The sequence below is a fragment of the Ranitomeya variabilis genome, chromosome 7 (genome assembly GCF_051348905.1).
Source record: "Ranitomeya variabilis isolate aRanVar5 chromosome 7, aRanVar5.hap1, whole genome shotgun sequence".
Classification (NCBI taxonomy): Eukaryota; Metazoa; Chordata; class Amphibia; order Anura; family Dendrobatidae; genus Ranitomeya; species Ranitomeya variabilis.
Genome location: NC_135238.1, coordinates 4853554 through 4865655, shown reverse-complemented (window position 1 = coordinate 4865655; position 12102 = coordinate 4853554). Strand labels below are relative to the sequence as shown.

General features: G+C 41.3%; 1 protein-coding gene across 5 annotated transcripts in view; it reads left to right on the top strand.

Annotated features, from left to right (window-relative positions):
• LOC143785059 (uncharacterized) overlaps nucleotides 1-12102 on the top strand; it is a 37595-nt gene that overhangs the window by 15011 nt on the left and 10482 nt on the right. For 3 of the 5 annotated variants that reach the window (XM_077273725.1, XM_077273726.1, XM_077273723.1), the window contains 5 exons: nucleotides 4099-4182; nucleotides 5026-5088; nucleotides 5193-5218; nucleotides 6001-6268; nucleotides 11223-11417. In XM_077273725.1, coding sequence (XP_077129840.1) covers nucleotides 4099-4182; nucleotides 5026-5088; nucleotides 5193-5218; nucleotides 6001-6268; nucleotides 11223-11417 — 636 coding nt within the window. Of the gene's footprint in view, nucleotides 1-4098; nucleotides 4183-5025; nucleotides 5095-5192; nucleotides 5219-6000; nucleotides 6269-11222; nucleotides 11418-12102 lie in introns of all 5 variants that reach the window. The other 2 variants (XM_077273722.1, XM_077273727.1) reach the window with 2 other exon arrangements.

Sequence of the window (12102 nt, the reverse complement as noted above, 5' to 3'; positions counted from 1 at the left end):
ATCCAAATACACAATCATAAATTTATCCAGATATTCACGGAAAATATCGTGCATAAAGGACTGAAAAACGGAAGGGGCATTCGCGAGACCGAAAGGCATTACCAAATACTCAAAATGGCCTTCAGGCGTATTAAATGCGGTCTTCCACTCATCCCCCTGCTTAATCCGCACCAAATTATACGCACCACGTAGATCGATCTTAGTGAACCACTTCGCCCCCTTTATGCGAGCAAACAGATCAGTCAGTAAAGGTAACGGATACTGGTATTTAACTGTAATCTTATTCAGAAGTCGATAGTCGATACAAGGTCTCAATGAACCATCCTTTTTACCCACAAAGAAAAACCCTGCCCCCAATGGAGACAAAGAGGGGCGAATATGACCCTTTTCCAAAGATTCTCTGATATACTCCCGCATAGCAGTATGTTCAGGTACAGACAAATTAAACAAGCGACCCTTAGGAAATTTACTACCGGGAATCAACTCAATAGCGCAGTCACACTCTCTGTGAGGAGGGAGAGAATCAGTTTTAGGCTCCTGAAAGACATCATAAAAATCTGACAGAAATGCTGGGATCTCAGAGGGAGTAGATGAAGAAATGGGAACCAAAGGTGCATCCCCATGAATCCCCTGACATCCCCAGCTCAGCACAGACATTGATCTCCAGTCCAAGACTGGATTATGAATTTGTAACCATGGTAATCCAAGTACTAATACGTCATGTAGATTATATAACACAAGGAAACGAATAATCTCCTGATGGTCTGGGGAAAGATGCATAGTCACTTGTGTCCAATATTGTGGTTTATTGCTAGCCAAAGGTGTAGAATCAATACCCTTTAAGGGAATAGAAACCTCCAGAGGCTCTAAATCAAACCCACAACGCTTGGCAAAGGACCAATCCATGAGACTCAGAGCGGCGCCAGAATCCACATAAGCATCCACAGTAACAGATGATAAAGTACAAATCAATGTCACGGACAAAAGAAATTTAGACTGCAAGGTACCCATAGAAAAAGATTTATCAACCTTTTTATCAACCTTCTTTATGCGTTTAGAGCATGCTGATATAACATGAGCTGGATCTCCACAATAGAAGCACAACCCATTTTTGCGCCTGTAATTCTGTCGTTCGCCTCTAGACAATACACTATCGCATTGCATATGCTCTGGTGCCTTTTCAGAGGTCACCGCCAAATGATGCACAGGTTTTTGCTCAGAAGATACCGCCATATGGTGCACAGGTTTTTGCTCAGAAGATACCGCCATATGGTGCACAGGTTTTTGCTCAAAAGATACCGCCATATGGTGCACAGATTTTTGCTCAGAAGATACCGCCATATGGTGCACAGATTTGCGCTCCCGTAAACGCCGATCAATCTGGATAGCCAATTTCATGGCATCATTCAGACCTGTAGGCACAGGGAACCCCACCATGACATCCTTCACGGCATCAGAGAGACCTTCTCTGAAATTAGCTGCTAGAGCGCACTCATTCCATTTAGTAAGCACCGACCATTTACGAAATTTCTGGCAGTATATCTCAGCTTCATCTTGCCCTTGGGAAAGAGCTATCAAGGCTTTCTCAGCCAAAATCTCTAAATTAGGTTCTTCATAAAGCAACCCCAAAGCCAGAAAAAACGCATCTACATTTAATAACGCAGGATCCCCTGGCGACAATGCAAATGCCCAACTTTGTGGGTCACCCCGCAATAGAGAAATAACAATTTTAACCTGTTGCGCAGGATCACCAGCAGAGTGAGATTTCAGAGACAAAAACAATTTACAATTCTCTCTGAAATTCAAAAAACGGGATCTGTCTCCGGTAAAAAATTCAGGCATAGGGATCTTAGGTTCAGACATTGGAGCACGTATAACAAAATCTTGTAAGTTCTGGACCTTTGTAGCCAGGTTATTCAGACCTGCAACCAAACTCTGTGGATCCATGATTCAAACAGGTGTAACCAAAGCCATTCAGAGATTAAGAGGAGAGGAAAAAAAAAGGCTGAAGACTGCAGTTTAAGCAAGGAGTACAAATGAGCACTAAGGTGCACTTTCCAAACACAGAAGGAAAAAAAAAAACCTTTTCATATCCTTTCCTGCTTTAGTGCATAGTTTTAACACATGTGGGCCGGCCAAACTGTTATGATTTTCCCAATGGCAGGGAAATCAAAATAACAACGGACTAGCTCTCGGGTGATGGGAACTAAAGTGACCGTGACCTGAACCTGACACGACACTGGAAGTAGCCGGGGAGTGTTTCCTACGATGCCCTAGACACCACGCGCCAGCCGGAGATCTAACTACCCCTATCAGAGGAATATACAGGCCTGCCTTACCTCCAGAGATGAACCCCAAAAGGAGATAGCAGCCCCCCACAGATATTGACGGTGAGTTCAGAGGAAAAGACATACGTAGGATAACAGCAGATTTAGCACAGTGAGGTCCGCTTACTAGATAGCAGAAGTACAGGAAAGAGTCACTTCACGGTCAACTTCAAAACACTACTCAAAAACACCATCCTGAAATTACTTTAAAACTCCAGTGACAACTCATGCCACTGGAGTGGCAATTTCAGTCCACGAGAGCTTCCAGCTACAGAGAGTCACATTGCAAATAGCTGGACAAAAATAGCATTAACTAGAAACAAAATTCAACTTAGCTAAACAGGATCTTGAGGCAGGAGAATGCAACAGAATGCTACTGATACATTGTTGGCCGGCATCGGACCAGCAGCCAAGCAGCCTTAAATAGGAAACTCCCCTAATGGGTGGCAACAGGTGATCAAGGATAGAAGAAGGCAAATAAGTGGCAATACCATAAAACACCACCGGGGGAGCCCACAAACAGAATTCACAACAGTGCCATTCTCGGGCTCCTGTCCTTTGGTCAGTGTCATTCTCAGGCTCCTGTCCTTTGGTCAGTGCCATTCTTGGCTCTTGCCCTTTGGTCAGTGCCATTCTCGACTTTTGTCCTTTGGTCAGTGCCATTCTCGGCTCCTGTCCTTTGGTCAGTGTAATTCCCAGGCTCCTGTCCTTTGGTCAGTGCTGTTCTCGGGCTCCTGTCCATTGGTCAGTGCTGTTCTCGTGCTCCTGTCCTTTGGTCAGTGCCGTTCTAGGAGCCATTTTATATCTCATTGTAGTGTATCTTCTATAATTCTATCTTTTCGCAAATTGATTTATTATTTTTACAAAAAAATTATATTTTATTATTAATCTGATTGATTTCCACGTCATTATGTGCCGTAGAATAAAACATCATAGGACACACCTTTCTTCTACCTCTGCACCTCTTCTTAGTCCACTTTCTATGTGCCATTCAGTGTAACTCTGCTCCATCAGTCTTCTCACACTCTTTATTTTTCTCCTGCAAATTTCCCTGTTGGATCGGCTTTGTCATGTGTCCTGGGTGATGTGAATCTGCCCACAGTTTAGTATTACCAGGAATCATTTTGTGTAGTGAGAATGTAGATATCACTTGGCATTTTCAGACAGAGAAGATTTGCTTCCATATTTCCACTGTGAATTTTAGGTGATGAGGATTATAGATGTATCGATTGGTCATCACATCGGGGCCCGTATAATATACTGACATCATCAATGTAACGACCAAAGCAGAAGAACGCTCCACTGAGCCACATGTCTGCCCGGAATAAGCACTGACTTTCCCACCATGACATGGATATAATAGCACGATGTTGGGAGAGTTTTCAGCCCATTGAGGCTCCAGCTACCTGGACACATTAATGCAAGAGCCCATATTCTTTCATATTGTCAGTAAATTTGTCATATAAGTGTAATAACCAATGTAAAGCTCTTGATCATGTGGGAAAATGATCTTGCAGGTAATCCAACAATATGTCAGCAACCAAGTTATATGTTCTATTTTCAATCCAGTATCCCAGCCTCAGCTGGTCTAAGAGATCTATGTTTTATACAATTTATATTGTGTAATCTGGCACAGATCCAGTTTAAGTAAAGATAGAATCAACATCAATGATTCCACATAAACCAGTGATCATTGATGTGATTCCTGATAGTATAAGTGATATAATATGGCACAGTGCCGCCATCTTCATTATATGTGTGGTCATTTCAGGGACACAATCTATGGGCAGGAAACTCATCAGCAGCGATCACCATCACCAGGAGCCGCAAAACACCAGATACCGTGACACGACAGGTGAAATGTCATAACTACGTGAACATCTTACTTTTCTTCCTTTTTCCTTTCAGCAGTGTTTTTTCCTCTTTTTCCCCCATCATATCATAGACATTTTCTACTTCCTTCCTTATCTTCAACCTTTCTTTGTTCTTTCCGTATTTTTCTTCCCTCTTTTATTAAATTTTCCTTCTTTCCTCCTTCTCTGCTTCCCTTTTTTCTCCTTTCTTCCATTCTTCCATCATTCCTTTTTACTTCCTTCCTTCCTTCCTTCTTTCCTCTGTTCCGTTCTGCCTATCTTCCTCTTCCCCACCCATTTTTTCTCCTTTCATTACTTCCTTCCTTCTTTCTTCTCTTCATCACACTTACTAATTCTTCATTTTCTTTTTTCCTTCCTTTCTTTCTACCTCTCAATCTTCCAGTTTTCCTCCTTTTAATACTTCTTACTACCGTCCTCGCTTCCTTTCACCCACTCATCTTATCTTTCTTTCTCTTTCTTTCTTTCTTTCTTTCTTTCTTTCTTTCTTTCTTTCTTTCTTTCTTTCTTTCTTTCTTTCTTTCTTTCTTTCTTCCTTTCTTTCTTTCTTTCTTTCCACAACTTTTACTTTTTCTTTATTTCGTTCCATCCTCCCTTTGGTTTTCCTTCCTCTCCCCTTCTTTTTTGATACCCAATCGCTCCCTATTTTCCTCTCTTCCTTCCCTCCATTTTTCTTCTTTTCATTTTTTCCTCCCTTCATTCCTTTTTCCCTTTCTTTTCCCTCTAAAGTAATATTCATTATCTATAAAACTTCAGTTTGTAAATCATTTGTTTTCTGGACTAATATTATTATATATATTATTATAATAATATTTTATTAACCACAGAATCAGTCACAATAGACCGCGATCGGCAGCAGAAGTGGAAAATGCAAAATCCTGATACTAAAGGTCACAGTTGGGTCTAATTTTTAAGTTTCCTCTTTTAAATAAAATGGCAGAAAGTTTGGTCTGATTGTGAAGGCGTCGTCTCATCTTCTCTGTCTCCTCCGCAGGTGACGCCGGTGAACATTTCTCCCAGGTAAGAGATCTGGGTTTGGGTTTTCTATCAATCAATGGGGGTCACAGTGGTAACACCCCCGAAGTCTATCACTTATCCTCTGTACTGTGGGGTGAATGTTAAGAGTTAGAATCTCCATTAACGAGTCAACACTTTAATGCCAAACAGTAATAATAAAGGTCAACTCTACTCCTCCTCTTCATTCCCTGCTTCTCCTCATTTCCCGCTACTCCTCTTCTTCATCCCCTGCTACGCCTTCTTATCCCCTGCTACTCCTCATCTCCTACTTCTCTTCCTCATCTCCTGCTACTGCTCCTTCTCCCCTTCCACTGCTCCTTCTCCCCTGCTACTCCTCCTTATCCCCTGCTACTCCTCCTCATCTACATCTACTCCTCCACCTCATCTGCTGATATTACTCCTCATCATCTCCTGCTACTACTCTTCCTTATTTTCTGCTATTGCTCTTCATCTGTTCCTCCTCCTTATGCCCAGCTATTCTTACTCTGCATCTTCTGATCTCCTGCTACTTCTACTCCTAATCTCAAGCTACTCCTTGTCCTCTTCTCCAGCTACTCCTACTCCTCATCTCCAGCTACTCCTTTTCCTCATCCCCTGCTACTCCTTTTCCTCATCCCCTGCTACTCCTCCTCCTAATCTCCAACTACTCTTCATCCTCATATTCAGCTACTCCTCCTCCTTATCTCCTCCAGGATATTGTTCTCAGTCCTGATTCCACTCCCAGTACTTGTGACTGCTCCTGAGATCTCATCATATTGAACCTCGTGTGCTTCTCCTGTTATCAGGTGATGAAAAGACACCGAGTGGGAATCTTCTCCCGATCCAGTGACAGTGACTACTCCTGGCTGGTGCAGGTGCTCAGATCTGAGGATTTCCGCCCTCACATTAGTCTTGTCCAAAACTTCCGTATCTCTAAAGACACAGTCAGGGAGTTCATACAAGAAGTCAGGAAATGCACATTCGGGATCCTCTACCAAACCCAGAAGATGGAGAGGAGCACAGTGACCACTATACAGAACGATCTGCAGCTGGAGACCCTTTGTTCTATGCTCGGTAAGTCACAAGATGAACAAGTTTAGAAATATAAAATATTTGTTAAAAGTTTAGCTACTCTTTAAAGGAAATCTTTAGAAAAACACTGGGCACCTGCATGTAGTAAGGAAAATAATAGGTCCAAATACCAATATAACAAACAAGTTCAGCAACACATAAAAAAGGAAAAAGGTAACTGTATAAAGCGGGTTACACTAAATAGGAAAGGGATCTTTACAGTTGCCGACCACGAAAAGGAGTAATGGTCGACACGGCACTGAAGTGACGGAGGCTTTTCTGAGGACAGGTGGCATTATGTCTAATAAATAATCTATGATAGAGGATATAGAGCTGGTGGAGACAGGAGAACATGGCGGACCGGGGTCTTTTTTAACCTATATAACTAAGTAACTATATGTGACACTGACTGATTTGCCTTCTTTAAGGGGAGTCTGTCATAATGTAACCCCTCCAAAGCGGCTGCATAAATGAAATACCCCGATTCCAAATCCGTCAGTTCTATCTCAGTGCTGATTGGCATTGGCTCATAGTCATGGCTGAAGCTCCGGGGTCCTCTCCATGATAGCACCGGGCGCAGGAGTCCTGGGTGTGCATTAGCAGATCGCTCACCGAACATGCGCAGGTTTTCTTTTGGGAAAATGCCAGTAAGTAATAAGATAAAAATGTCAAATTCATAATCTGCATCTTTTCATATATCATAGTGATTTGGGGGGGGAGAGATTAACCCTGTAAGAGAAAACTCATACTTTGGTATTGTGGCATCCGTAAGGGTCTTCTTCTAGCGGTGAGAGCAGGCCGGGCAGCCTGGTACTAGTAGTACAATGTCAGGCTGCCCGACCTGTTCTCGCTGCTGGATGAAGTCAAGTGAAACAAATTCAAGGATGAGGTTCAAATCCTCTGAGAGTCCAAAAAAATAAGAAAAAATAAACAAATAAAAACTAATGTAAAAATAAACTTGAATCACTCGACTTCTCCTGCGTTAAAAATACATATGAAAAATAAACATAGTTAATATAGACGCAATGTTAACAGTCCGGTCTATCAAAGTATAACATTACATAACTAACCCATGTGGTAAGTGCCACGAACAGAAAGATAACCAAAATGCCAGAATTGTGTTTCTTTCTGTTAGTAAACCTGTTAAAAATTGCAATGAAAACATTGCATGTACCGAAAAAAAGTATACGTAAAAATGTCAGCGCTCAAATAACAAGATGGAAAAATAAAAACCTTACGGGTCTCAAAAAGTGGCGCCATAAAACAAATGTTATTTTTTTTAAACTTTAGATTTTTTTACTCAACATTAAAATAAAAAAATCCCTACAAGTTTGATATCGTCGTAATCACACTGACCTGGAGAATCGTGACGGGTCATTTGTACTATACAAAGAACTCTGTAAATAAGTGAGAACCCAACACACCAGACCCCCCAAGAAAATGGAGGCTGTCCGAGACCCCACACATCATACCCACCAAGAAAAATGGAGGAAGTGCATTTATTCACTGCAGGTTTATAATGCGCTGCAGGGAGCGGCGCCATTCCAATTTTCACCACAGGTACTAGGAAAGTAAGAATCGTCACTGCCGGACGTCCTCGGAGACACTGTCCACATCTCAGTATTACATTGTATTCACCAGTAGAATGTCTCTGCCCCGTGATCCTAAACTTCCATTCTTCCATTATCCTCTGGCAAGTGCCCAATATGGGAGGAGACATCAGCTGATCCCGCCCACATTTACAGCAGTCATAAGGCAAGCTTGCAGTGCAGTAGGTTTTCATGGCAAATAGCAGGAGCTGATCCCCTAGTGTTTCAAATTGAAAAATAACAAAACTTGTTAAATGACTTTTCATATTTTATACCATGTAAATATTTAAAAAATGTAATAAAACATTATTTTACATTTTTTCGAATTTTTTCAATTGCTGAAATTATTTTTTTATGACATATTCCCTGTAACAGCGGCATATGAGGGGTTAAATTACCGAGATCAGAGAGAACAATGATCCTATGTGTTGGGGCCGACAGCGATTCATCAGTTTTTTTTATCAGACTTTGTTTCGAGATTCATCAGTTTTTCTCTGATGGAAAGTACATTTTCTCCTTCTCTTATGTAGCAGTCCATGACGAGTGGTCAGCTCTGGTCAGCTCAGTTCTGTCCAATTTTACCACGGATCCTTAGACTTTCATTGAGTTTGATCCAACATCACACATGTCTCTGTGATTTTGCATGAACCAGTTGGTCCACAAAAAAAATCACGGACATGTGAACAGACCCATATATTATCACAGGTACAAGTGCACTCGGTGAAAACACACCGAAAATCCGAGTGAGACCCTATCATTTTGAAGGCATTGATACTTTGCAACATTGTTTTTCCACACCTCCCTAAAACTTTTGCCCAGTACTGTATGTCAGGTTGTTCTTTAACGTCTTCCCGACAAAGCGAGTCTTCACCTTCCTGAACATGTAATAACTCTGGAGCTTCAACCTATCCAGGCGATCCTGAGATTATAATGTCGTGACTTATTGTACTTAGTGACAGTCCTAACTCAGATCAATATTATATTTATTTATGAAAATACCTAATACTTGATAAAAATGTAGAAAACCTTGATTTTTTTGTGCCCTTAAAATAGATAGCTATATCACACAAAATATTTAACAAATAACACTTGCCACGTGTTTATTTTACATCAGCATCATTCTTAAAAAAAAATGTGGGTTTTTTGCTTTATTTTAATATTTTTAATGAAATTTACAAAACCAGTATTTTCAGGCACCACTTCACTTTAGAAAGACTTTGAGAAGCCTATATGTCATAAAAGTAGCAAACGAGAAGACATTTAAAAAATCTGCACCCCTCAGAGAATTCCAAACAGAATTCATGAAGTATGTTAACCCTTTGGGTGCTTCATATGAATTAAGGCAAACTGGAAGAAAGAAATTACAAATTACACGTTTTTAGATACAATGCTGCTTTAGTCTCACATTTTTCAATTTCAAGAGGATTTGTTGTGAAATTTCTCCTGAATATATTTATATCCCATAAGTGGTCGGAGACTACTGTTAGGGCATACGGCAGGGCTCAGAAACGAAGGAGCGCTATTTGACTTTTGAAACACTAATTTTGCTTAACAGATTGCAGACACCATGTTCCCCAATAGCGAGGCCATTTTGGAAGTTAAACCCCTCAAGGAATTCATCTACTGTAGAGCCACTAAATTTTACAATATTGAGCTGTAAAAATTAAATTCTATGTTTCTTACCACAAAAATGTTGCTTTTGCCCTACATTTCTCATTTTCATATGGATGACAAGATAAATTACAAAATAGATTAAAGGGTCCATTTTCTCGTGAGTACGTTGATAACCCAAATGTGGTAGTTAACAACAAGGTCCAGTACACGGCAGGGCTCTGTTGGTCCAGACTCCCGGGTTTCGGCACCAAGAACTGTCATGGCCATTTGGAGCTTCTCCGCAGCCTATATCTTGAATTCCTGATCTGTAAATATAAAAAAATATATATATTGGGCCTGTGGGATAGAATGTACACAGAACACAGTCTGGTACAAAAATGGCCCACCTTTATTAGAATGAAGAAAGTTTTTATATCATTGGCATCATACTGTCTTATATGCTTGGACCTTCGTGACATGTAGAAACCCAGATTGCTCAGGATGTACAGTTCTCATCCTGAAAATATAACAAATACATTCCTCTACAGTCTCTCATCTCAATGGAAAGGTTAAAATTGTCAATTAAAGGCATTAACTTTGGTTTACGTTACTGTTTCTAATACTATGCCATGTCGCATTGGAAGAGCCCTTAAGGTGCCAATACAGGAGAAACCCCAAATAACTAACTCCATTTTGGAACCTGCCCCCTCAAGGCATTTATGTGAGGGTATAGTAACTATTCTAAATCAACAGATGATTTGCAGAATTTTATAACATTGGGTCGTGAAAATGAAAAATTCAATTTTTTTCAGAAAAATGTCGCGTTAGCCTAAAAATTTCTCACTTTCACAAGGGTAACAAGAGTATGTGTTGTTCAATGTTTCATGGACGTACTGAAACTCCACAATGGTTGGAATCTACTGTGAGGAAGAAGCGCCATTTGATTTTTGCAGTGCAAATTTGCCTGGAATAGTTTGCAAACGCCATGTCATATTTGTAGAACCCACAAGGAGCAAAAACAGCAGATCCCCCCAAAGTGACCCCATTTTATAAACAGCACCCCTCAAATTATACATGTAGGGGTCTGATGAGCATGTTGAATTCACAAAATGTTAGAATACTGGGCCGTGAAAATGAAATATAAATTTTTTTTCAAGGAGACGTTGCTTTAGCCTCAAATCTTTCATTTTCACAAAGGTAGCAGGAGCAAATGGACTGCACAATTTTTTTGTGTAAGTTCTCGTGAGTAGAGATGTTTGGACCCCTATTAGACGAGCCAATTCTGGCACTTTGCCCTGTAGTGGTGGCAACTGGGGTTCATATTTGTGGGATTGATGTCACCTTTGCATTGTCCAGTGACATAAAGCCCATGACTTAGTAATGGAGAAGCGTCTATAAGACACCCATATAACCATATCACTCACCTCTCCGTCGTTCTATTCCATGCCCTAATCCATGTCTGGGGAAAATAGTTTTCAACCTGGATGGTGCCAAGATGCGACCGTTCAGGCTGAGAACCACTGGGAGAAATTAGGATTGCTACTGCCAATAGATGGCGCTAAAGTTCTCATCTTCTTCCTCTCTGAAGAGACAATTTACATATTTAATTTCCCAAAGGGACATTGCAAGGCTTAAAAGTCTCCTCACCTTGGTTTCTCAAGCTTGACATGTCACTCTCTGCAAAGAGAAATGTTACCCCAAGGATCCCTCTTTAAGTCAGAGGACATTCATTTCTGCCTCCTACCTTTAGGATCTGTGACCTTTTCTGTCTACAGGGAAGCAGAATGTGGCAATTGTCATTGATGACGTGGAGGACAGCAGCAATCGAGAGAAGTTCCACATCCTGGGCGCACATCCCTGGGCTCCAGAACGGGCCGGTAATTTACTACTTGTATCCTACCGAGACAAGATGGAGAAGAAACAGTTGGAAAAAGTAAAGATGGAACTGATCATGCAGCTGCAAGGTTCAGGTGATGTAGACTCATTGTTCTTGTCGGCCTCAGTATTGGTGACTCTTATAGGGAGGATAGGTGTACTCATGTACATCACCTTTGTGGTCATTAGACGGGGGGCTCAATTTGACAACACAAACAATTGGAGCTATGACGCTATCAGTATTGATTATATGTTCCTCAACATTGAAATTGCATCACCAAGAAGGAAAAGTGGTGGAATTCTGGAAATCATGGGATGGAGACGTCAATGATCAGCTGATGATGGAAAAATAGAAAACTGTAAGGTGCCGGAGGGCAGGAGTCATGGACGAGCTGCTGCTCCATGTCGCCACCTGGCACTTTACAGAAAATTTGTGTCCCAATTCACGTGTGCTGTCATGTGGCGGGCATTACACTCACTTGTAGGCCGCAGGCCTCAGCCGCCTCCATGCCTTCAGGTTCAGGAGCGGCGGCACATGAATCAGGGGAAACCAAGTTCGTTTCAACGCTTAAAAGTTTACTTGACAGTTCTTAGTTCATCAGATTGTAACACGCAGTATCGGGCACAGTGATCTTCGTTTCTTGTTTCCTTGATACAGTCCATGTTCAGGATTTCTATCCGTTCCTCCTGGACTATCCTGGAGGTCACTGATCATGTCAGCCCCAGAGATTCCCAGTCCTGTCCCTCAGTACACCCGAGATCCATTACCTTCCCCACACA